At 35.6% G+C, this 23,727-nt stretch overlaps 1 protein-coding gene across 1 annotated transcript; it reads right to left on the bottom strand.

Moving 5' to 3' along the window:
• Positions 1 to 982: 982 nt before the first annotated feature.
• On the bottom strand, positions 983 to 2,686 carry LOC117912376 (anthocyanidin 3-O-glucosyltransferase 5-like). Its single transcript, XM_034826940.1, has one exon. It carries the CDS (start codon positions 2,636 to 2,638, stop codon positions 1,130 to 1,132), a length of 1,509 nt encoding a protein of 502 aa, XP_034682831.1. The 5' UTR covers positions 2,639 to 2,686; the 3' UTR covers positions 983 to 1,129.
• Between the last annotated feature and the right edge of the window lie 21,041 nt (positions 2,687 to 23,727).

Raw genomic sequence — 23,727 nt, 5'->3', positions numbered from 1 at the left:
GATTTTTAACATAAAAGTTTTGAGAAAACAAATTTGACCATATTGGAAGTTGTATATTAAAGAAATAATTTTCATAATTTTTATATCGGTCATATATTGGAATAAAAAATTAAATTTATGTTAAATTTATATTTAAAAAAAAAAACCATTTTATTAAAATTATTTTCTTGTAAAAAATGCACTTACGTTCTAGGGGAAAAAAATTCAAAATATAATTAACCATAAACCTATATATGTTCTTTCAAATTGAATACGTTCTTCCCTTGACGACAGTCAATCTAACAGGCCACAAGTTGGATGGGAAGCATCCCTTCAATGGAGGGCGATGCTCCTTTTTTTTGGCCTTTAGAAACCTATTTTGTAGCTCATTTATGGTGGCAAACCATTGACTTCATCAACAATGGCATCCAATGCAGTGTCCCACGACCCATCCCCAAGAGGTCCCCCAACTAATTAATGACATATACAGTTCTAGGGTCTGCGTAGAAGCCAGAGACTAAGGTTACAGGTAGAGGACATACGCTTTCCTCTTATCATGAGTGTCTCTTTCAAGCATGCGAATTCGATAGATTGAGTTGGAGCCTGCAGGGAGGGTTGCATTTTGTAAGTCAAATCTCTTCAATACCATCACTTTCCCTTTCCACACTTTTTGTAAACTTCTGGACTTCCCCAACCTCATGGGATTTTTTTGCCAAGATATTATTATCTACTCCTTTTCCTCTTTGTTTTTGGCCTTCTAGCATGTAGGCGAAAAAGGAATCGGTGAAAAAACACCTTTTCCCTGACAAGATTTTAAGGCGATTCTTGGGTCTAAATTTTTTATTTTTTTCATATTTATTTTTTATAATAAAGAAAATGAAATATAATTAAAATTAATTAAAATTTTAAATCACTGGATTAGCTTTCTAGGTTGTTTAATAGCATATATAAACAGGCAGAGATATATGATTTAAGGTAATCGCAGAGAACAGCATGACTCGTGTGTAACAAAACGATACCCTTGTCATTAGGATAAATCAAGAAGACCTTTATAGGGCACTTTAGCCACAACCTAGAAAATATAGTTAGGAAACTTAAGAGAAGAACAGATACTTGATTTCTATGGTCCATTAATTAATTAACGTGCTCCTCAACGCACAGTGGTCAGGTGCATCCCTTTGAGTGACGGGGATGGAGGATTGGTGGAGGTTCTGTTATCCAAGGGTTGCTGGGATGATCGGCTCATCATCTGGCAATCCATGACCACATGAGACAGTGAAGTGTAGGAGGAACCACCCTTGCTTAAAGCCTTCTCGGCACTGTATTTCAATTCCTTAACTTTAGCCCTTATTGCATTCCCTTCCGAGTCCTCCATCAGCCTCCTCACCATGGTCGCTATCTCCTCCCTGCCCACCACTCCCTTGGTGGGAAACACATTTGGTCTGATGGCCACACCCAGCTCTTCGGTTAACATGACTGCGTTCATCTTTTGCTCGGCGTAGAGTGGCCATGCAATCATGGGTACCCCATTCACCATACTCTCCAGAGTTGAATTCCACCCGCAATGCGTTATGAATCCTCCAACCGATGGATGCCCCAAAATCTGGGCTTGCGGGGCCCACATGGGTACCACACATCCAACCTTTTTGGTCCGCTCCAAGAACCCATCAGGCAAGTACTCTGCGATGCCATCACGTCCGTCCGCCGATGTGAAAAGAGCCGCCGCTGCATCATCATCCATGGGTGGCCGTATCACCCAGACAAAGTTTTGACGGCTCAGCTCCAAACCCCAAGCCAGCTCGGTAGTTTGCTTAGCTGATAGAGTTCCACCGCTTCCAAACGAAACGTAAATTACTGATTCACTGGGTTGCATGCCCAGCCAGTCCAATACACCGTTCTCAGAATCGGTCGCTTCTATGGGTCTAGTAAGTGGGCCGACCGGATAGACGGGGGCCTTTACTATCTGGCCCAAGAGTTTATCATCGCGCATGGCAGCAAGCGTTGGATGCTCCAGGTTCTCCCACGTGTTCACCAATACTCCATCGGCCATGGTGATCTCAACCGCCATACGCATGTATGCGTGGTACATCTCATTCTTGATGTCCAGAACCGGCTCGAATACATGTTCCACCCATAACGGCTTGCACCCGGGAATTCGAGTGGGTTCTTGGAGATCAGAGCATTTGGTTTCCACCAGCTTATCGAGGACGGGTAAATATGCGGTGAAAGCAAGGAACCATGCGTTTGAAGTAATGTACACGTACTTGAGCATCTCAAACTCATTAGCGATTTTGAAAGCTTCGAGACCAAACATATCGACTATGAGGACGGTTGGAGGAACCTTCATGGCCGAGATTGCAGAGCGGAGCCGTGGAAGGGAGCCGCGTACCATAGACAGCAGCTGTTCAAGGACAGATGCTTCTGGGTCGACTAAGATGGAGTCATTAACCACCGGAAGTGAGACCAAGTTAGGGAGATGAGGATTGGTGGCTTGTTGGAGCAGCAGGGATTGGGCGGGTGAGACTTCAGTTGCCACCACAAAAACGGTGACTTGGAAGCCGTGATGAGTGATAAGGCGCTTTCCAAGCTCGAGAACGGGGATGAGGTGACCCATGCCAGGGCTAGCGAGTAGGGCCGCATGAGGTTTTGTGCCTTCCATGGCTGCAAAAGCTAAGAAGACGAAACTGGTAGGGGAGGAATGGGTTCAATTCAATTAACCTTGAAACTGGTTTGGTTTACATACATTCCTGGGTCTGAAGTGCCATCCTTATATAGAAACTCTTGGGTGAATTTTTATTTTATTTATTTGGATTTATAGCTAATAAAAAAATTCTCAAATCTTTATTTTGGCCACTGGCCAAGTTGTTTGAGGATGCCACACTTGACTCGTCACTCATCAAGCGATGGTCCAGCTGACTAGGGGACTGCTGTTTAGAAAAGCTGACTCTTGGGTCTAGAAATGTATGCTGCATGGGTTCGCTACTTAGTCTTGAAAAGCATTTATTTTCCTTCGATCGTAGTTGGAAGCATTGATACATAAACATACCCTACCTTTATTAAAATATATATTTTCAATAAAACATATTTAAAGAAAGTCAGATAAGGTTCCGTGAGTCCACGAAAATATTCCAAAATAATGTCACAAATAATCATTTAACATTAAATTTAAAATTTTTGATCTGTTAATCTGTTTTCATTTTATGAAAATAAAATATCATTTAAATAAATAAATTATCATGTTAAATAGAAACTAATTAACAGGATGTTATTTATAAAATTTCTTGTATCAGATCCTCAAATTGTAATTCTTCTTAAATATTTCTTGTTCTAATTTTTTTTTTCTCTTCGTATATATACTAGTAAATGCTTAATATGATGAAAATGCCGGGAGTGCCCTCTAGTAAGTAATTAAAAAATAAGTAAATGAAAATATTAAATTCTCATTTAAGTTAATTATTAGCATTGAAAATATTAAATTTTGAATTGGTTTTTAGGTTAGTGATAGTAATTTCAAGAATTGTTTTATTACGACCTGTAATTAAAACCTTAACTAAATGAAAAATTAAATCCTTATTTAAGTTGATTATTAGTATTGAAAAGATTAAATTTTAAAATACCTTTTAAGTTTGTGATGATAACTTCAGAAATAGTTCTATTTCGATAAGTAATTAAAAGCCTAATTAAATGAGAAGATTGAATTCTCATTTAAATTGATTATTAGTATTAATAAATATATTTTTAGAAAAAAAAAACACCTTTTATATATATTGCTTTTATTGGTTTCTGTTTTTGAATTTGTTGGATGATAATATTAATTTTTTTTATAGTTCAACAATGTTTACAATACACATTGATAACATTACCTCTTTTAGTGTGTAGATGAGTTACATATATTATTTTCCACTTATCATTACAATTATACATAATAATTTTTTTAAGCCTTATATATTAAAATCAAAGTTATATTAAAAAGTAGAAATTAAAAAAAAAATAAAAAATAAAATGTAAGTTTTAAAGTAAATAAATTTTTAAATAATTTTATTATATAATAACTTTTTACTTTTTATGTTTTTAAATAATTTTATTATATAATAAAAAATAATTTTATTTAATTTATAAATGCGTCCATAATAGAAAATTTTAAACCACCTTTGACTTTCTGGGCAGCTTGCGTACTGTTTGGAGATATTATCCTACAATTATTAGGTTGTGATGATGCGTTGACCCAGTAGAGGCGATGTGACGCGTGGGTTGAATGGAAATAGATATGGCTTATTACGAGATGAATTAAATTTTTATTTTTATAATAATATTATTTTATTTTATTTTTATTTTTAAATAATTCAAAATATATTAACATTGTGTAGACCCCCTTGTTGGTTGGAGAGGGATGAAGAAATATTGTTTTTTTTTTTAGGGGAGTGGATGAGATTGGAAATGATGGAGAGAACGGGAGCAACTGGGAGATTGGGGCTCTTAATGTGAAATAAAATACTTTTTAAATTTTTAATTAAAATAAATAAATAAATAAATAATTTATTCTCCAAATATTTTTTCCCACCCTTAGTGCATACCTCTTATAATTGATTGGTAAATTAAGTTCAATTAGCATTTGGTGTGCGATGAAGTTCACGCGCTTCACCGTAAACCACATTTGACTTTCTAGGCAGCTTGCGTACTGTTTTGAGATATTATCCTACAATTATTAGGCTGTGATGAGGCGTTGACCCAGTAGAGGCGATGTGACACGTGGGTTGAATGGAAATAGATATGGCTTATTACGAGATGAATTAAATTTTTATTTTTATAATAATATTATTTTATTTTATTTTTATTTTTAAAAAATTCAAAATATATTAACATTGTGTAGACCCCTTGTTGGTTGGAGAGGGATGAAGAAAATATTGTTTTTTTTTAGGGGAGTGGATGAGATTGGAAATGATGGAGAGAACGGGAGCAGCTGGGAGATTGGGGCTCTTAATGTGAAATAAAATACTTTTTAAATTTTTAATTAAAATAAATAAATAAATAAATAATTTATTCTCCAAATATTTTTTTCCCACCCTTAGTGCATACCTCTTATAATTGATTGGTAAATTAAGTTCAATTAGCATTTGGTGTGCGACGAAGTTCACGCGCTTCACCGTAAACCACATTTGACTTTCTGGGCAGCTTGCGTACTGTTTGGAGATATTATCCTACAATTATTAGGCTGTGATGAGGCGTTGACCCAGTAGAGGCGATGTGACGCGTGGGTTGAATGGAAATAGATATGGCTTATTACGAGATGAATTAAATTTTTATTTTTATAATAATATTATTTTATTTTATTTTTATTTTTAAAAAAATCAAAATATATTAACATTGTGTAGACCCCCTTGTTGGTTGGAGAGGGATGAAGAAAATATTGTTTTTTTTTAGGGGAGTGGATGAGATTGGAAATGATGGAGAGAACGGGAGCAGCTGGGAGATTGGGGCTCTTAATGTGAAATAAAATACTTTTTAAATTTTTAATTAAAATAAATAAATAAATAAATAATTTATTCTCCAAATATTTTTTTCCCACCCTTAGTGCATACCTCTTATAATTGATTGGTAAATTAAGTTCAATTAGCATTTGGTGTGCGATGAAGTTCACGCGCTTCACCGTAAACCACCTTTGACTTTCTGGGCAGCTTGCGTACTGTTTGGAGATATTATCCTACAATTATTAGGCTGTGATGAGGCGTTGACCCAGTAGAGGCGATGTGACGCGTGGGTTGAATGGAAATAGATATGGCTTATTACGAGATGAATTAAATTTTTATTTTTATAATAATATTATTTTATTTTATTTTATTTTAAAAAATTCAAAATATATTAACATTGTGTAGACCCCTTGTTGGTTGGAGAGGGATGAAGAAAATATTGTTTTTTTTTAGGGGAGTGGATGAGATTGGAAATGATGGAGAGAACGGGAGCAGCTGGGAGATTGGGGCTCTTAATGTGAAATAAAATACTTTTTAAATTTTAATTAAAATAAATAAATAAATAAATAATTTATTCTCCAAATATTTTTTCCCACCCTTAGTGCATACCTCTTATAATTGATTGGTAAATTAAGTTCAATTAGCATTTGGTGTGCGATGAAGTTCACGCGCTTCACCGTAAACCACCTTTGACTTTCTGGGCAGCTTGCGTACTATTTGGAGATATTATCCTACAATTATTAGGTTGTGATGAGGCGTTGACCCAGTAGAGGCGATGTGACGCGTGGGTTGAATGGAAATAGATATGGCTTATTACGAGATGAATTAAATTTTTATTTTTATAATAATATTATTTTATTTTATTTTTATTTTTAAAAAATTCAAAATATATTAACATTGTGTAGACCCCCTTGTTGGCTGGAGAGGGATGAAGAAAATATTGTTTTTTTTTAGGGGAGTGGATGAGATTGGAAATGATGGAGAGGACGGGAGCAGCTAGGAGATTGGGGGGGGGGGGGGTGGAAGTGGGTGAGATTGGAAATGATGGAGAGGACGGGAGCAGCTGGGAGATTGGAGGGGGGAAAAAGAAAAGGGGTCTTGCTACAGTACCGAAAAGCACTTTTCGGTACCATACCCACTTTTTTGGGCTAATAGGGTAGAGACACATGGCATGCTAAAAAAACAAAACCTCTTCTTCAAGTCACCCAACTGGTTGCCATGGGAAATAATCCCATGCAACACACATTGTTACATTTATTACATTAACCAATTATAAATTTGTTTAATGTAATTATTTTGTTTAGGAAATTTTTTTTATGAAACAGAAAAATAAAGAAAATTTTGAAAAAATAATTACTGTTTATTTATTTTTGTACTATAAAGTGATTAAACCCCACATAAAAATTAAATTTAAAATAAATAAAAAAATTATAAAGAATTTGGTGATATAATTTATAAATTAAGGAAAAGTAAATTTATTTTATTTTAACATCAAATAATTTGTTGACAAAAATTTGACGAATATTTGAAGTGTGAAAAGCAATATAATTGGTTTATGAAGTTAAAAAAAATGGGAAAACTAGAACTAAATTTTATAAAATATATATTAAATTAAAATTAAATTAGTTGTATACTAATTATTAATTGAGAATATATGATTAAATTATTTCTTAGCTTTTCAAAAAAATTGGTTGAAATATTGAAAATACGAAAAAGGTATAATTACTAACAATATGGAAATCCAAACCCCTCACATATTTTTTCGGTAAATTTCCATTTTGAATTTTTCGATCCATTTCACACCCTCAAAATGTACTGAATTTTTGAGTATTTTTTTATTTGGATTTTTCCGGAAATCATTTGACCACCTCCTAAGTATAATGAACTTATTTAAACAATATCCAAGTCATATTAAGTTCCAAAAAAGTTTAAAAACTTCAAACAAGTGGAGAATCTGGAGGGTACAAAGCATATGAGAATTCCTCACATTCTTCGTACCCTTGTGAATTTTTTAGTATTTTTGGATTTGGATTTTTCCGGATATCATTTGATCACTTACCAAGTGTAACAAACTAATTTAAACAACATCCAAGCCATATGATGTCCCAGAAAATTTTAAAAAACTCCAAAGAAGTGGAGAATTGGGAGGGTACGAACAATGTGAGGATTCCTCACATTTTTCGTACCCTTGTGAATTTTTTAGTATTTTTGGATTTGGATTTTTCCGGAAATCATTTCACCACCTCCTAAGTGTAATGAACATATTTAAACAATATCCAAGCCATATGAAGTTCCAAAAAATTTTAAAAACTTCAAACAAGTGGAGAATTGGGAGGGTACGAAGAATGTGAGAATTCCTTACATTTTTCGTACCCTTTTGAAATTTTTAGTATTTTTGGATTTGGATTTTTCCGGATATCATTTGACCACCTTCTATGTGTAACGAACCTATTTAAACAACATCCAAACCATATGATGTCCCAAAAAATTTTCAAAACTCCAAAGAAGTGGAGAATTGGGAGGGTACGAACAATATGAGGATTCCTCACATTCTTCGTACCCTTGTGAATTTTTTAGTATTTTTGGATTTGGATTTTTCCGAAAATCATTTCACCACCTTCTAAGTGTAACGAACCTATTTAAACAACATCCAAACCATATGATGTCCCAAAAAATTTTCAAAACTCCAAAGGAGTGGAGAATTGGGAGGGTACGAACAATGTGAGGATTCCTCACATTCTTCGTACCCTTGTGAATTTTTTAGTATTTTTGGATTTGGATTTTTCCGGAAATCATTTCACCACCTTCTAAGTGTAATGAACCTATTTAAACAATATCCAAGCCATATGAATCCCAAAAAATTTTAAAAACTTCAAACAAGTGGAGAATTGGGAGGGTACGAACAATGTGAGGATTCCTCACATTTTTTGTACCCTTTTGAAATATTTAGTATTTTTGGATTTGGATTTTTCCGGATATCATTTGACCACCTTCTATGTGTAACGAACCTATTTAAACAACATCCAAACCATATGATGTCCCAAAAAAATTTCAAAACTCCAAAGAAGTGGTGAATTGGGAGGGTACGAACAATGTGAGGATTCCTCACATTCTTCGTACCCTTGTGAATTTTTTAGTATTTTTGGATTTGGATTTTTCCGGAAATCATTTCACCACCTTCTAAGTGTAACGAACCTATTTAAACAACATCCAAGCCATATGATGTCCCAAAAAATTTTAAAAACTCCAAAGAAGTGGAGAATTGGGAGAGTACGAACAATGTGAGGATTCCTCACATTCTTCGTACCCTTGTGAATTTTTTAATATTTTTGGATTTGGATTTTTCCGGAAATCATTTCACCACCTCCTAAGTGTAATGAACCTATTTAAACAATATCCAAGCCATATGAAGTCCCAAAAAATTTTAAAAACTTCAAACAAGTGGAGAATTGGGAGGGTACGAACAATGTGAGGATTCCTCACATTTTTCGTACCCTTTTGAAATTTTTAGTATTTTTGGATTTGGATTTTTCCAGATATCATTTGACCACCTTCTATGTGTAACGAACCTATTTAAACAACATCCAAACCATATGATGTCCCAAAAAATTTTCAAAACTCCAAAGAAGTGGAAAATTGGGAGGGTACGAACAATGTGAGTATTCCTCAAATTCTTCGTACCCTTGTGAATTTTTTAGTATTTTTGGATTTGGATTTTTCCGGAAATCATTTCACTACCTTCTAAGTGTAACGAACCTATTTAAACAACATCCAAGCCATATGATGTCCCAAAAAATTTTAAAAACTCCAAAGAAGTGGAGAATTGGGAGAGTACGAACAATGTGAGGATTCCTCACATTCTTCCTACCCTTGTGAATTTTTTAGTATTTTTGGATTTGGATTTTTTCGGAAATCATTTCACCACCTCCTAAGTGTAATGAACCTATTTAAACAATATCCAAACCATATGAAGTTCCAAAAAATTTTAAAAACTTCAAACAAGTGGAGAATTGGGAGGGTACGAAGAATGTGAGAATCCAACATTTTACCACCATACTTCATTAACTAATAAGCGGTCGACCGGTACAGTGCTACCGGTTTCCTATAGTCTGAGCCGGTAGCCACTGCCAATTCTTATGTTGAAGCACCAAAAGGGGCAGTGTGTACCGGTCGTAAAAATAATTTCAACCGCTTCATATGGTGGTCGACCGGTACGCGAATATCTTTCACATGTCATTTATGTTATTGAATTGGTCATTCATACACTCAAATTCTATTACCCAATAATGACATAGATTGGCCAATTATTCGTAGGGAATGAAGCTGCAAGTTTTGAATATAAGAGGAAACAAAATTAAAGAAAAAAAATACATTTTTCTTACCACCAATGCGTTGGCTTTTCATATGTCCTAGCATAACCTTATTCATCAGTCATGAGATGATATCACTCCACCTCATAATGTATAACACACTATTACTTTCACCCATGCGCATTACTTAGCCTAGCGGATATAGGGCAATTGGAAAAAATAATGACACATAGGGGTGATGACGAGACCAAAGATTAAGCGGGTTTTTCGAACTTTCTAGGGCAATATATTTTATCATTACAAATAAAAAATCACAAAGAAAAAAATTATTACAAAGCACCTTTCAAATATATTAGTGTGACTACAAACATGTATGATGAAGCATCGAGTGGTCTGAACCATTGTGTTTCAAGCAATTTAATACTCATCTTCTACGATCTCATCTTCTCATAATAATTAGCACAACTATAATATGCAATATGAATGTTTTCATTAAAATATTTTTGTGTACATATTCTCTTGCATCGATTTAACATACCCTATTGGAATGAATCAATCATCTTCTAGGTAAACACCATGTAGTTGCTTTGAAATTATTTATAACGGTCTATTTTATATAGATATTATCTATATTATATTCAAAATAGATAACATTTAAATTGTATCATGGTGGTCAAGCAATTTGACCAAAAGTGAGGCAAAAAATATTGAATGGTGATGTCGGTGACTTTAAGATGTGATGAGCATTGGAAGTAACTAATGAATTATATAACCTTATGCTACCACCATATGCATCAGTTTTTGTACCTTTGTTGGTTTTTGTTAGTTTCTTTCAATCCCACATAGTCGTTCCAAAATTGACTTGTTTAAAAAATGTTGAACTTATGTTGAATCCTCATTTAAGGGGTTATTGAGATTTGATCATTTTTCTTCAATAGGCCATCAAGTAATTTTTGGATAATCGGAATTAGGAGGTGCAATTTAGGCAAGTTGTCATGACTTAAGCCAACCTTAATTTGGATAAGGTTCGACAATTATTTATAATCTTTGGGTACAATTTGTTATTTCCAAACTTAATTCAGGTGAAATACAAATAAAAATTCGAACAACCCAAACCTAATCCAAATCCAATTTAATATTTTTATAATATTTATAGTTTAAATTATTTTATTTAATAAATTATTTTATTTAATTTTGTAGATGTTACAATAATAATATCAAATTATAATTTTTTTTCCCTTTTTTACAAAGATACATAATTTTTTTTTCGCATTTTAATTATCATCCCAAACTATTTTTAAATTTAGTATAAATATGCAAAAAAAATGTATTTTACACAAAATATAAGTACATATTGAATCATATAGACCCAATTTGCTCAAGTCTAATACAAAGAACCCAAACTCAATCCAACCGTGGAAATTTGAACATCATTATTTTCTAAGATTAATTTTATTCACCTCACTTAAATTAAATAGAGATATAATTAATTACTATTAATTTAATATTTTATCAAGTATTTCCTCTTCCTTTTATCATTTATTAATTTCATTCCGCTCTCATTTTATTCAAAGTAAGTGAAATTTCTCATCTTGTCATGTTAGTCTCCTAAATAGAGTAAATATCATGGAATGCCATGAAAGGGACATGATATTCCATATATACCAAGAATTATAAAAATGAATTTTTAAATAATTATTTTGCACCCAATCAATGGAGGACGCGTGGCTCATTTGATATGTCCAAGTGTGTTTTAAACTTACGAGAAATGAAATCGAAATTCTACGGAGCTTGACTACTTTTTCATCATAATGTACAAGGATGTCGTAATTACTAAATACATAAATGTTCGTGCATTACAAGATCAAAATTTGAAGACTTGAAGTTGGATTAAGAGGTTTTAAATACTTATAATCATTGTGACTCATTTATTTAGTTTGTATGGATAACCTATGAGGATTGAAACCCAAATTGTATAGACCTTGACTTCTTATTCATCACAATGTACGAGGATGTCATGATTACTCAATAGATGATTGTTCGAGCATTACAAGATCACAATTTGAAGACTTGAAGTTGGATTAAGAGGTTTCTAATGCTTATAATATTTAGTTTGTGTAAATGTATTTTAAATATGGATGAGTAAACATTCAGCTATACTCATCCCTATACATACATTTTCAATTATAAAATTCATATCACTTACACCAAACAAATTTTATTCCCTATGCATATACTACCTGATAGAGTTGACCACCATGTTAGTCGAGTGTCATTGCATTGACCATCGTCTTTAACATTATTCCCATTGGATTATCCCTACCTTGTGTGCTACTATTTTTGAACTTCCGTGTAAGGAGGACACAAATTCCACCTTAAGGCCTTCAATTTGACATTTATTATTAACGCACCTTCTCATAAAATATATAACCGCTTGCACGCAACTAAAGGTTGGTTTATATGGATGTTCGTTTACCACAATGATGTCCTTTCAAAGAAAGAGCAATTACATGTAGCAAAATACCAAATGGCCGATCAATACACGAATCTATGGAGGAAACCAAACAAATTACAACTGATATAAGGAAATATGAACCGGTCGACCGGTTATCTTCTACCGGTTGCCTACTTATCTCAATCGGTAGCCACTTCCCCTTTGACAATGCAGCAACCAAAAGGGAAAGTGGCTACCGGTTGAGATAAGTATGCAACCGGTAGAAGATAACTGGTCGACCGGTTCATATACTTCATTTAGTTTTCATTTAGGTATGTGATATGGCGATGGGATCAAGACAAATGACTTCTCTTTGTTACTATTCCCAACATAGATCAAGACATAGGCTTACCCACAGACAAGCTCACATCAAACACCAAACAATAGTAATGTGATCCTTAAAAAACCCAACCTTATCATGTATAGATCTCAAAAGAGTTGCATAATCACGAACCAAGCCCTTAACAGCCAAGGTCTCCACGTTAACTTTTGCTTATGCCTCGCACCCTAATATGACTCTTCATAATAAACTAGGTTCGGCAAGCTCAACATCTATAGAAAACTACATCACTATAGATAATTCATAAAAAACAAACAACTTAACCTTTGAAGTTTGGTCCTTCAAACAGAGGAGCAAGACAAGAAACAAGCACTCAAATAATCATCATTTCTAGTTACCCTTCTCCTTAAAAATAACATCCACTCTTCAAACTCTTTATCTAATAAGAAGCGAAGGTTAAAGGGCATTCCCGTGATTGTAAGACTTCCATCAAATGTTCATATAGTAGTTTATGGAGTTTTAGGGTTCCATAAAAAACTTTTGAGACTGAAAGGAGTAAATATGATTTCAATTTTCACCAGAGTTGCCTTTGAAAGAAAGCATTGTAAGGTTCATTTGGAATGTTGGAATATGAAATAGGAATTTGGAAATTCATTCCATATCTCATTCATTAATCTGCTTAGCATATAACTAGAAATAGGAATAGGAATAAAAAATTCATTATCAAGAAAATTAAAACCCGGTCTTGTAAGAATTTTGATTCTTCTCTTGCACATACGGTATAATGATTCACCTACATGTTCATTCTCATTCTATTCCTATTCCTGCATGCCAAATGGACCCACTCCTGAGCCGTGCTTTAACATAATGTCATGACAACCCTATAATTCTAAGGCTCGATCAAACGGTCAGTTAAATAGTAACAGTTATAATACCTGCACCACCATTGGACCAGCTGCTAGAAGCAGCAGCTGCACGGTTGTCATGGATGCTAAGCTGCTTTCTGAGCTTTGCAAGAAGAGAGGACTGTTTCTGGTTACGCTTCCTCCTTCGTTTCACATTCTGATCCTCCTGAAGTAGTTCTTGAATCCTTGCGGTGCTTTGGGCACTGAGAACCAATGTATAAACAATTGCAGTTTTTTTAATGAAAAAAATTCAAACGGGAAAAGAGAAGATATTGAATAATTAAGGTAGTGTTTAAGTGTCAGCTTCATGATGTGTTAAATGCAAAGACACCATTCATCATGCAACCAATTCATGTAAAAATTCTTTAAGATACCAGTTCACCCCCCCCCCCCCCCCCCCCCCCCCTCTCACAACCTGTCAAGATGATAGAATATATATTTTTCCTTTTTATTCTTTAGATGTTCTTCATGCATGCTGATGGAGAATGGTGTAATTTTTTTCCCATAAAACTCATTCTCTGCTAGAAATGGAGCCAAAATAAATTCCATAACATATATAATTTCTATGTAACAGCTAAAGATACTTCAATATCTTTGTATTGTGCTCATATTCCATCACTAGGGATGCAGAGGCATCAACAGAATTGAAGTGAGTGGTATGTGGAACCCAGGTAGTGAGTTAGTTCCAGGTTAGGGAATTACAGGTGGCGGGAGATTTCTTGGAATTGATTTTATGAGGTGCAATATAACTAAGGTGGAAAAAATGAGAGCAGGATGAATCATTGAAGGATTCTAAATGTGGCTAGTCCTTACTCCTTACTCCCATCTTTATTGCCTAGCAGATGTGCTGCATCCCAGCATAAATGCTGGCCTCCTAGGAGACAATATTTCTAGAGCTGATTAGTTGTTTGGGTAGCAAGAGGGTCTAGGGAGTTCTGAATTGCCTTCTCTCTTATATGTTCTGTTTTAGTTTCCCTAATCTGAGTATTCACCCTCTTTTACATGATTTGTACCCTCTTGGCCACTTCCTCTGAGAGTTTATGCTATCTATAAAAAAATTTACCAACACAAACAACCAAAAGTATTCCGATAGTAAAGCATTCATATTTCCTCTTTTTGATAACATATATATTAAGGTTTTTAGAGAATTGTGTGTTTCCATATGGCAAAGAGTACCAACCTGACAGAACTGTATAACTGATTAAGCATATCTTCCTTGGAAATATCTACTTGGCAAAGGACAACTGCCTGCTCAACCACAACAGGTAATAAAGAATACTAAGAGAACTTCCTTGAATTGTGTGTTTCCATAATGGATTGAAGAAAACAAAATACATGTGTTTTTGACACTCCTCGACCGGTCTCGACCGGACAGGCTCAACCGGTCTCGACCAGACAGGCTCAACCGGTCGACCGGTTTCCTACCCGATTGAGCCGGCTGTCCATAGCCTCGACCGGTTGAGTTTTTTGGCCCCGACAACCTTCCTTTTGAAATTCCTTTCTTTTCTACTACTTAGGAAAGGTCTTTAGGTGAATTAATATGCCACTTTTGAATCAATTTGCCTAAGGTATGTTTGATAACACTCGGGTTTTAAAGAAAATCAAGTTTTAAAGAATAAACCGAGTTTTCTAAGATGCATGAAAAGGTATGAACATCCTAAGTGCACTCATGCTATCATCCTACATTCATTTCCTATGATCTCAAGTCTTCCAAGCGTCTCACTCATGTATCCATTTGGTCATTTGATGAATTTTCGAGTTTATACTTGAGATTCTTAAACATTTAAAACAATTAGTCACTTAACCATGGTTTGTTATCATCAAAACCCGATTAGGGGCACCCTTGGGCTAATAATCTCCCCCTTTTTTATGATGACAAACCTTGGTTATCTAGGAGAGAAGAAATCTCCCCCTCAATCCAAACATGGATCAATTAAAGCGAAAATTTTAAATGACATGCAAAATTTCAATAGGAGTCAATGTGAATTTTGAAAATATCATATCATATATAATAATATAGCATATACACAACACAAGACTAATGATATGGAAATGTCATGCATGTGTGTGCCCCCTAGATCCTAAAATTTCTCCCCCTTTGGCAACATCATAAAGAAACGAAATGGGGGGTTCTCGAAGATATCAAGGCAGAGGTGGAGGAAACACTGAGCGAAGGTAGGCCATCATCTCCTTATGCTGCTGATCCATACGCTCCTCAAGACGCCCAAGTCTCTGATCGAGATGCTCAAACTGAGAGGTGAAGCCGGTCTAATACTCATCTATGCGATCCTCCATAGAGTGGAAACGAGTATCATTGACGACTGCAAGCTCCTCCATACGAGTCCCGAGAGAACTGATCTAAGCGGAAAAATCCATCTAAGGCGCATGATCAGGTGCGTGAGGTGCCTGAAATGGTATCTCTACGTGAGAAGGCTCAGATGGTCCAGCTGTGTATGCCGGCTCAGATATCATCGGCTCAAGAGGAGGAATGTCACACTCAGGCATGCTCTGCTCAAAGTCCCTCTGAGGGTCTAGCCCACCCTCCATCTCTTGAATCTCGGTCTCCTCCTCATCTCCAGGATGCATCTGTCCTTGCCCCTGGTCCTGTGCCGGTGGTCGCTCAGCTCTCCTGATCCAAGAGCCATCAGGGGCCTTCTCAAACTTCATCCGCCCCAGAGACTGCTCGTCATATGTGTCATACGTGGTTGGGGCCTTGAAATCTGTCTCGCGGTTCAAATCAACCTCGGCATCCTTGAATACTCTCGTGAGGAAGCGACCATAGGAGAGCACGTGGGTCTTGCTCTCACAGCAAGATATCATATGCATCATCATCAGGTACCCGACATGAATCCGTCTTCCTGTCAAAATGGAATCCACTATGAAAGCCTCGAGGTAGGATACCTCGTCTCAATGTCCGCCGCGTGGCAACAGAATGAAGCAAACCATGTGATGCAGGATACGGTTGATCACTGTCAGGCTATGTGCAGAGGGTTTGCCCATCCCCTGGGCATCGGCAAGTCCACACAACCTCTGAATAGCCTCTCTGGGCTCAAATCCCAGCACCATGGGCCACACCTTGGACTCATACACCCTGAGTCCAACTGATGGTATATCGAAAATCCGGAAAATGCTCTCCAGACTCAAGGTGATCTCGACTCCTCTGACAGTGGAAGTGATCGGTCCTCCAACCCCGTAGGTCACTCGTGAGTAGAAAGTGCGAATCAGAGTCGGGAAGATAGGCTCCGAAATAGTCACCACTGGCAGCCATCTCATCCGTCCAAATATCTCCTCAAATCCAAAGTACTTAAGCTGGGAGAAATTGATGCTTTTCCCTGGAACAACTTTCCTTTGGGCGAATTTTTGTTTATATCTCTGGTAGTCTTCGACAGAGCCGAAAAGAGCGGTGTCATACCTCGCCTTTCGGCGAGCCTCAGACTGATCTGGCTGAGATGGCTCAACAGGGCGCTTGCCCTGAGCCCTGGAAGCGGCTGACTCTCTCCTAAGCGCCATCCGAAAGGCTGAGATGAAGGAGACGAGGCTGAAGAGAAGGATGCACACACACCTGAAAGCCCTCAAGCGCGGGAAGACACTGACGTAGGCTCTGACGCGCCAACTGAGGAGGAAATCGCCCAAATGCGAAGCCCTGAGTCCCAAAATCCAAAACCCTAGCCTCCACAATCCAATCTGTACCTCTCAGAAGGCTGTAATGGCGTAAAAAATCCCTTGAGGGCAGCTGGAACGGCACAAGGGTTGAAGAACCAGAAGAAATGGGTGAGAAACTGAGGTGCGGGAAGTGCTTTAAATTCTCACCCCCGACGGACCGGTCGACCGGTTAGTAACCCGGTCGACAGTCAACGCGGTCAATGCATCTATTTTTGTCCATTTCCTTGTCTCGTGATCCTTCCCCTGCCATTTTCAGTTGAAATCCCCAATTTTTGTCTTCACTCACTCTCTTGTAGTTGCTTTGTCAAACTGATTTCATAAGTCATTAATGACCCTAAGAGTTATTTTCCATAGGTAGCTTGGTCAAATCTTTAGCTTCTTGAATAACGGTGACCTTTGTATGCCACTTTGAAGGGAGAGACCTCAATATCTTCATCACCTGTTCGAATTCATTTATGACCCTTCAGGTTAAGTGAAGGGTGAATCTGATTTTAGATACAATTTACCTTTATATTTTAAAATTAAAAAATAAAATGAAAGAGTTTTTTTTTCTTTTTTTCTTCTATTTTCTTTTTATGGACCTCGGTTGAAAGTTGAATCAATGATCACAAAAATTATCAAATATTATGGTATTAGAATTTAAGCAAGACCCAATCAAAATAAAATTAAATTAAAAATAAAATCTAAATAAAAAATATATAAACTAAATTTTTCTAAATTTGATCTCTATTTATTAAAACTTATCACCAATTTACACTTAACTTGTTTTTTTTTCATATCTTAGTTATTTTTAAAATTTTCATAGAACCACTATCTTATTTTAACTCTCATTTTTTTTAATATTTATAAATAATTTTTTCTTTTAACCTTTTTATATAAATTTTAGATTTCATAATTTCTAAATTGATATATTGCTTTTGTTGATTTTCTTATAGATTCTAACTTTAATATTGAAAATTTATTATTAAACATAAAAAAATGACATACAATTGTGTTTAACTACTAATATAATATAAGATTATTACAAACATATATATTCAAGCTTGTTTAGTTTAAAGTTATAGACCTTATGAAAAAATAAAAAAAAAATGAAGAAAAGCCAAAAAAAAAAATTATTTATTAAAAAAATCATAAAAGACAAATTAATATATGAAAAGAACTAAAATTATTATTATTATTATTATTATTATTATTATTATTATTATTATTGAATTTCAAAAGTGTTAACTTCTTTTCGAACTATATTTATTAATTAAAAAAATAAGTTTTTATGGATACACGAATAACTCGTTATTTTGACATAAAATATTGGTGAGACATAATTAATCAGAACTTTAAAAAAAAATGATAGAAAAAAAAAGTAATATGTATGTAGGGGCTGTTTTATTAAACAAATTGATATTTATGTCAATGATATTAATAAGCCTAAAAGAATAGAGGACAAATTCAAACGAAGCCCCCATCTTAAACTCAGTTCCACTAGGCTTGCTACAACTCGATCCTGCCAAGACCATACCAAGCTTCATAAACAGGAAATATCAATCTACTTAAGAAAATTGTCAACAAGAGTCCACATCTACTCCTTCAATTAATCCTCTATCACAACTCAGCTTTCCATGTAGTTGGAATCAATTGGAGCTAGAAGTTGTTGTAATGGACTTTATTACTTTTATAAGCATATTTGGTAATTTTGGGGCAAAATTCTCATTGCGTCTCTTAATTTATACTCTTCAAATCCTTCATTGAACACTTGCTTTTTTCAAATTGTTCGTATTTAAAGATGGTTAGAAGAGTTGGTAACTGCATTTGTGGTGATGGATGATACAAACATTGATCAATAGTATTTTAAATTTTTATCCTTTTATGAAAAATAAAATTAAAGCTTAAGAATATAAAAAATTGTGTTTTAAATATTTGAGTCAATTTATGATCAATCAAATTAAAGGGTAACAATTTATGTTGAATCCAAATTTTAATCACATTTGCGAATGTTCATGATTTTTCAAACAAATTTTAGTCATTAGATGAGTTTCAAAACCTTAATAGTTAAGCCCTCTTTCCAGAAGTGGTCAGGGCTGCTATAAGATAGAAAACTCTCGGTTTTTTAGCTTCAAGTTTCTCTTACCATATCGGAAAGTGTTTGCTTTGTGAAAAATTGTTGCTTTTAATTGAAAATAAATTTTTTAGTGAAAAATTTATATTCCAAATGAGTTCACTTAATTCTTCATCTTAGCTCTCATAGTGGTCTCATATTCAACTTATTGGGGTCAAACCCAAGATTCTTCTTATGTGAACTCAAGAAGAGGTTGAGATCAAAGCTTGGAGTGAATTTCAAGTGTTTTCCTAAAGAAGAAAAGTGGTAGTTGAAGCTTGCATGTGCAGAAATAGGATCATCGGCCTTCCTCCCTCAATATGAAAAACCAGAAAAATACAAGATGAAAATTGTTCCTTGGAGGAGTAAAAAAATGACCAACATTGAATTTTCCATCAGCCTTCTCTTTTATGGTTGCATGCACAACACAACAACAATGCAAATAAAATAATAACAAACTGCTCTCAACCATATTTTAACCTTCTGTGAGCATATAAACTTTAACAGGCAGTTCCCACAAACTTCTAGCCAGCAACAACCATCTGAACTGTTCCTCCCTTACCTACTGAAGCTGAGCCAGATTGTTTAAGCAACAAACCATCAAAATCCAGCTTCCAGAAGTTGAATACTCTTTAAGATACCATCAAATTATATATGTTATGGTCTCCTTATTTATCAACATGGATAAAAAGTTCTGGTATCCAAGACCTCAGTAAGAAAACTGAAAAAAAATGCCATGGGGAGAAGCCTAGGCTTTAACAACATAATACAGCAGGAAGGAAAAGATTTGAGAAAAGCTTGTTGTCTAAGTGGCATTGGGACTTCTACAGTAGAAAGCAATGCTCTCCAAAAGCAAAGTATTAAAACTGCTATCAGATCACATATTGAATGGTTCGTGGAAAAACAGAGAAGACATCTGTAATCAGCAAAAACATTTCTACAAAGATGATTGACAAGTAATGAGCAAACACATGGTAAAATGCAAGGGTTGAGCACAAAGATTAATCACTTCAGTCACAATTTTATTATGATGAAACAACACATCGGTTCACAAGTTTTGGAAAGAAGATGCAAACAAGCCAATAAAGACCATTGCAGTGACAGAGATTGTTGACCCTGTACTGGAGAAGTCCTTGATTCAAGAACCAATGAGTCCATTGCCTGTTAAAAGAAAAAGGAAAACATCAGCAACTCTTTGATTTCTAAGTAAAACATCACTCAGAATCTCCTCACATCAATGTTAAAATCATGCAGTTCAAACTAAAAGAGAAAACTCTTGCATTTTTTAACTTTAAATATGGAGAGGAGGTATGGGAAAACATGTATCCATAATCAGGGAAAAATCCCACCATTCTTACAAAGTAAGTTAACAAAATTATATGATGGAAAACCAGTTTCATCACTTACAAGGAAGAAGGCTTTCTGTGTATGCCAATATTAAGAAAGAAAAACAAAATTTCAGATGGAAACCATATCTTAAGAGAGTGAGAAAGTGATTGTCATTGATTTTTCCATCAGCTTTGTTTTTATTGTTGTCATGCACAACAAACCAACAAGTGGAAGGTGTGTTGGGGTTGAGTTGGAGAGATTGCAATAGAATAATAATAATGTCTTCAATCATATTTAGCCCCATTCTCTAAAAGAAATGCCTTCAAGTACAATGATTGGAACATTTCCTAATTCCTACTAACTCGGATCCAGCAACCACCAGTCTGTCCTAGTTCTAAAAGAAAGAAGGATTCATTTGGGTAAGAACCATCATAATTATCTTCAGCAAAATTCTATTTGAAGCACTCTAAACAATCAACAAAGGCTCTCTCTGCAGTACACACTTTAGCTATTATCCAAATTCTTAAGGTTTACAACCTCTATAAATTGCTCATGTAATATAGGAATATCTCCCCCTCCCTCAAGTTTGAGGACATTCATTGAGGTTATGTCCTGGACCAACCTCCCTTCAGAGAATTTCTACTACAGACCCAAAAACTCCACAAATTTGTCTACGGTTTGAAGTCTTTTTAAAGGAACTTCCATTACCTAAATTCACAAGTTACACAAATTAATTTGAGATGATCTAATTGTGCCAAAAATCTATTAAAAATAGTAAATCAATAATGGTTTTAATAAGGGAAAAAGATGACCAAAACTTAGGACAATAATGTATGCAAGCAGGCAAGCATATTGCAACCTATTATATTAATGCTGAACCGATCGACCGGTTATATGCAACCGGTTGACCTGTTCACTCGACCGATAGACACTGGTCATTTCTTGATGCACGTCCCAAAATGGCCAGTGGCTACCGGTTGCAAACCAAGTTGCAACCGGTTGAGGTTGTTTCTCGACCGGTTGACACTACCAATTTTTTTTGCAAAACCAAAATGGGCACTTGCTACCAGTAGCAAAACAAACTACTACCGGTTGATGCATTGCCTCAACCAGTTGAAACTGCCCAAGTTTTATGAAAAAAAAATATAGTAGGCTGACCATATTCGTAGACATTATAGTAGATTAGACCAAGGGAGGAGAATACATACGTTTTACAAGGAACCAATACTCAATATAACCTTCCTAACGCATGATTCTTCTATGCTTTTGATGGAAATAGTCATAACCTTCCTTTTGCCATCCGAAACCAGGGATTACAGACTCAATATTTAAAACACAAAAATATTCATGGCACCTAAATGGGAACCTAAATTATGTGATGTCCACCAACAATTTTAAATCTACAGAAGAAGGTTTAAAGAAATGAAAATAACCTATATATCAAGAGCTATAAACAAAATAAACTAGATATAATATATACATGTAGAAGAAAATACATCATCCATATACCATCATCAGCATTGAGCGAATACATTTACGTCATTTATGTGAATGGTCAATCACTACATCCATAAGTAATACGAGAAGTCATAATTACAAAAGGTCATTTATATTAGCCAAATGTCCAAAAACATAATGAAAGTTTAATAACTATAAAACTAGTACAAAATGTAGAAGGGGTCATATATGGTCTGGTCCATGAAGCGGGAAGTGGGATCGCAAGAAGACCATCATCTCATCATGCTGGCCTCGTATAACTTGCATACCCTTTTTGACTTCCTCGTGTAAACCATCAATGCGATTCTCCAGAGATGTCAAACGTCGGTCATTGGCTAATACAATCTCCTCCAAGCGGGTACCAAGGGAGCTAATCTGGGCATTGAGGTTATCTGATGCCTCAGAGTCGTTCGGTCCAATTAGTGAAAGATGATTTGTTAACGCCCTAGCTCTTACACCACCTGTTGACGGTATTCGTGTGACATTTGCTTTTGCAGAAGTTCTTCCCTGTACATACTGATCTTCATATTCTTCATCCTCGGAGGACCCATTGTCTAAAGACACATCAACCTCTGAGGAGGGAACGGAAGACTTCCTTGCCCATGAACCATCTTTCTTCCGAACAAAATGCATGTGCCGAAGTGAAGCCCGATCATATGTATCAAATGATTTGAGTTTTTTCCCGTCTGTCTCATTGCGCAAATTGACATTGAAGTATTTGACAATCTTTGTGATAAACATGCCATAGGGGAGAACTGAATCTTCGCTAATTGAACATGCTTTCATATGTTGGAAAATTATGTAACCAATATTAACCTTTCTTTCTATGAGAATGCTGTCAACCAAAAAAGCCTCCAAGAAAGATACATCATCTCGGTGCCCTCCTTTAGGGATGAAAATGTACGATATCATGTGATGTATGATACAACTCAACACAGTCAACAAATGGGAAGTTGGTCTACTAGATCTCGGGTAACCACATAGCCTCTGTATAGCTTCTGCAGGTTTGAAACCTTCCATCCTTGGCCACTTCTTAGCTTCATACAAACAAACCCCTTCATTTGGAATCTCTAAAATCTGACAAAGTTCAGCAACATCAAAAACGATCTGTACACCGTTAATCGTGGTAGTAATGGGTCCTTCATCTTCGAATGTCATATTGGAGTAGAAACATTTGACAACCTTGGGATAAACGAACTCTTTGACGGAGACAATAGGAAGCCAACCCATTCTCGCGAAAAACACATCGAAATGGAAATAACTGAGCTTTGCAAAATCAATGTTCCTACCCGGGATTACGGTCCGATTCGCAAAGTGAAGATGAAATCATTGGGCTAGGTCAGGGGTTGCGAACGTAGATCGATCAAAGGTGGCCTTCTTACGAACCTCCGGACTTGCTTCGACGGCCGGTCGTTTTCCTTTGTTGGTGGTGCGTTTTGCTCCATCCGAGGTGTTCTGGTTGCTGTCGTTGGCTTGTTGTCGGTCGAAGGTCTTTTTGTTGGTCCCGCGCATCCTTGATACCGCCGTTCTCTTCCCTTTCCTACCGGTGGAGGATGCTTTGACCGGTGCTCGTTTTGGAGCCATGAATATTCCGAGTGGCCTTCAGGTATTGCGTGAGGATGAAGAAGACTGAAGTGGAAGACGGACGGGTTCAGGTCTTACGCGAGGATGAAGAAGAATGGAGTAGAAGACAAAGGGGCTGAGGGTTAC

The sequence above is a fragment of the Vitis riparia genome, chromosome 4 (assembly GCF_004353265.1).
Source record: "Vitis riparia cultivar Riparia Gloire de Montpellier isolate 1030 chromosome 4, EGFV_Vit.rip_1.0, whole genome shotgun sequence".
Classification (NCBI taxonomy): domain Eukaryota; kingdom Viridiplantae; phylum Streptophyta; class Magnoliopsida; order Vitales; family Vitaceae; genus Vitis; species Vitis riparia.
This window is presented reverse-complemented; position numbering and strand designations above follow the sequence as displayed.

Bases quoted from the DNA above. Each gene is read 5' to 3' on its own strand.
- LOC117912376 (XM_034826940.1), bottom strand. From the start codon at position 2,638: ATGGAAGGCACAAAACCTCATGCGGCCCTACTCGCTAGCCCTGGCATG.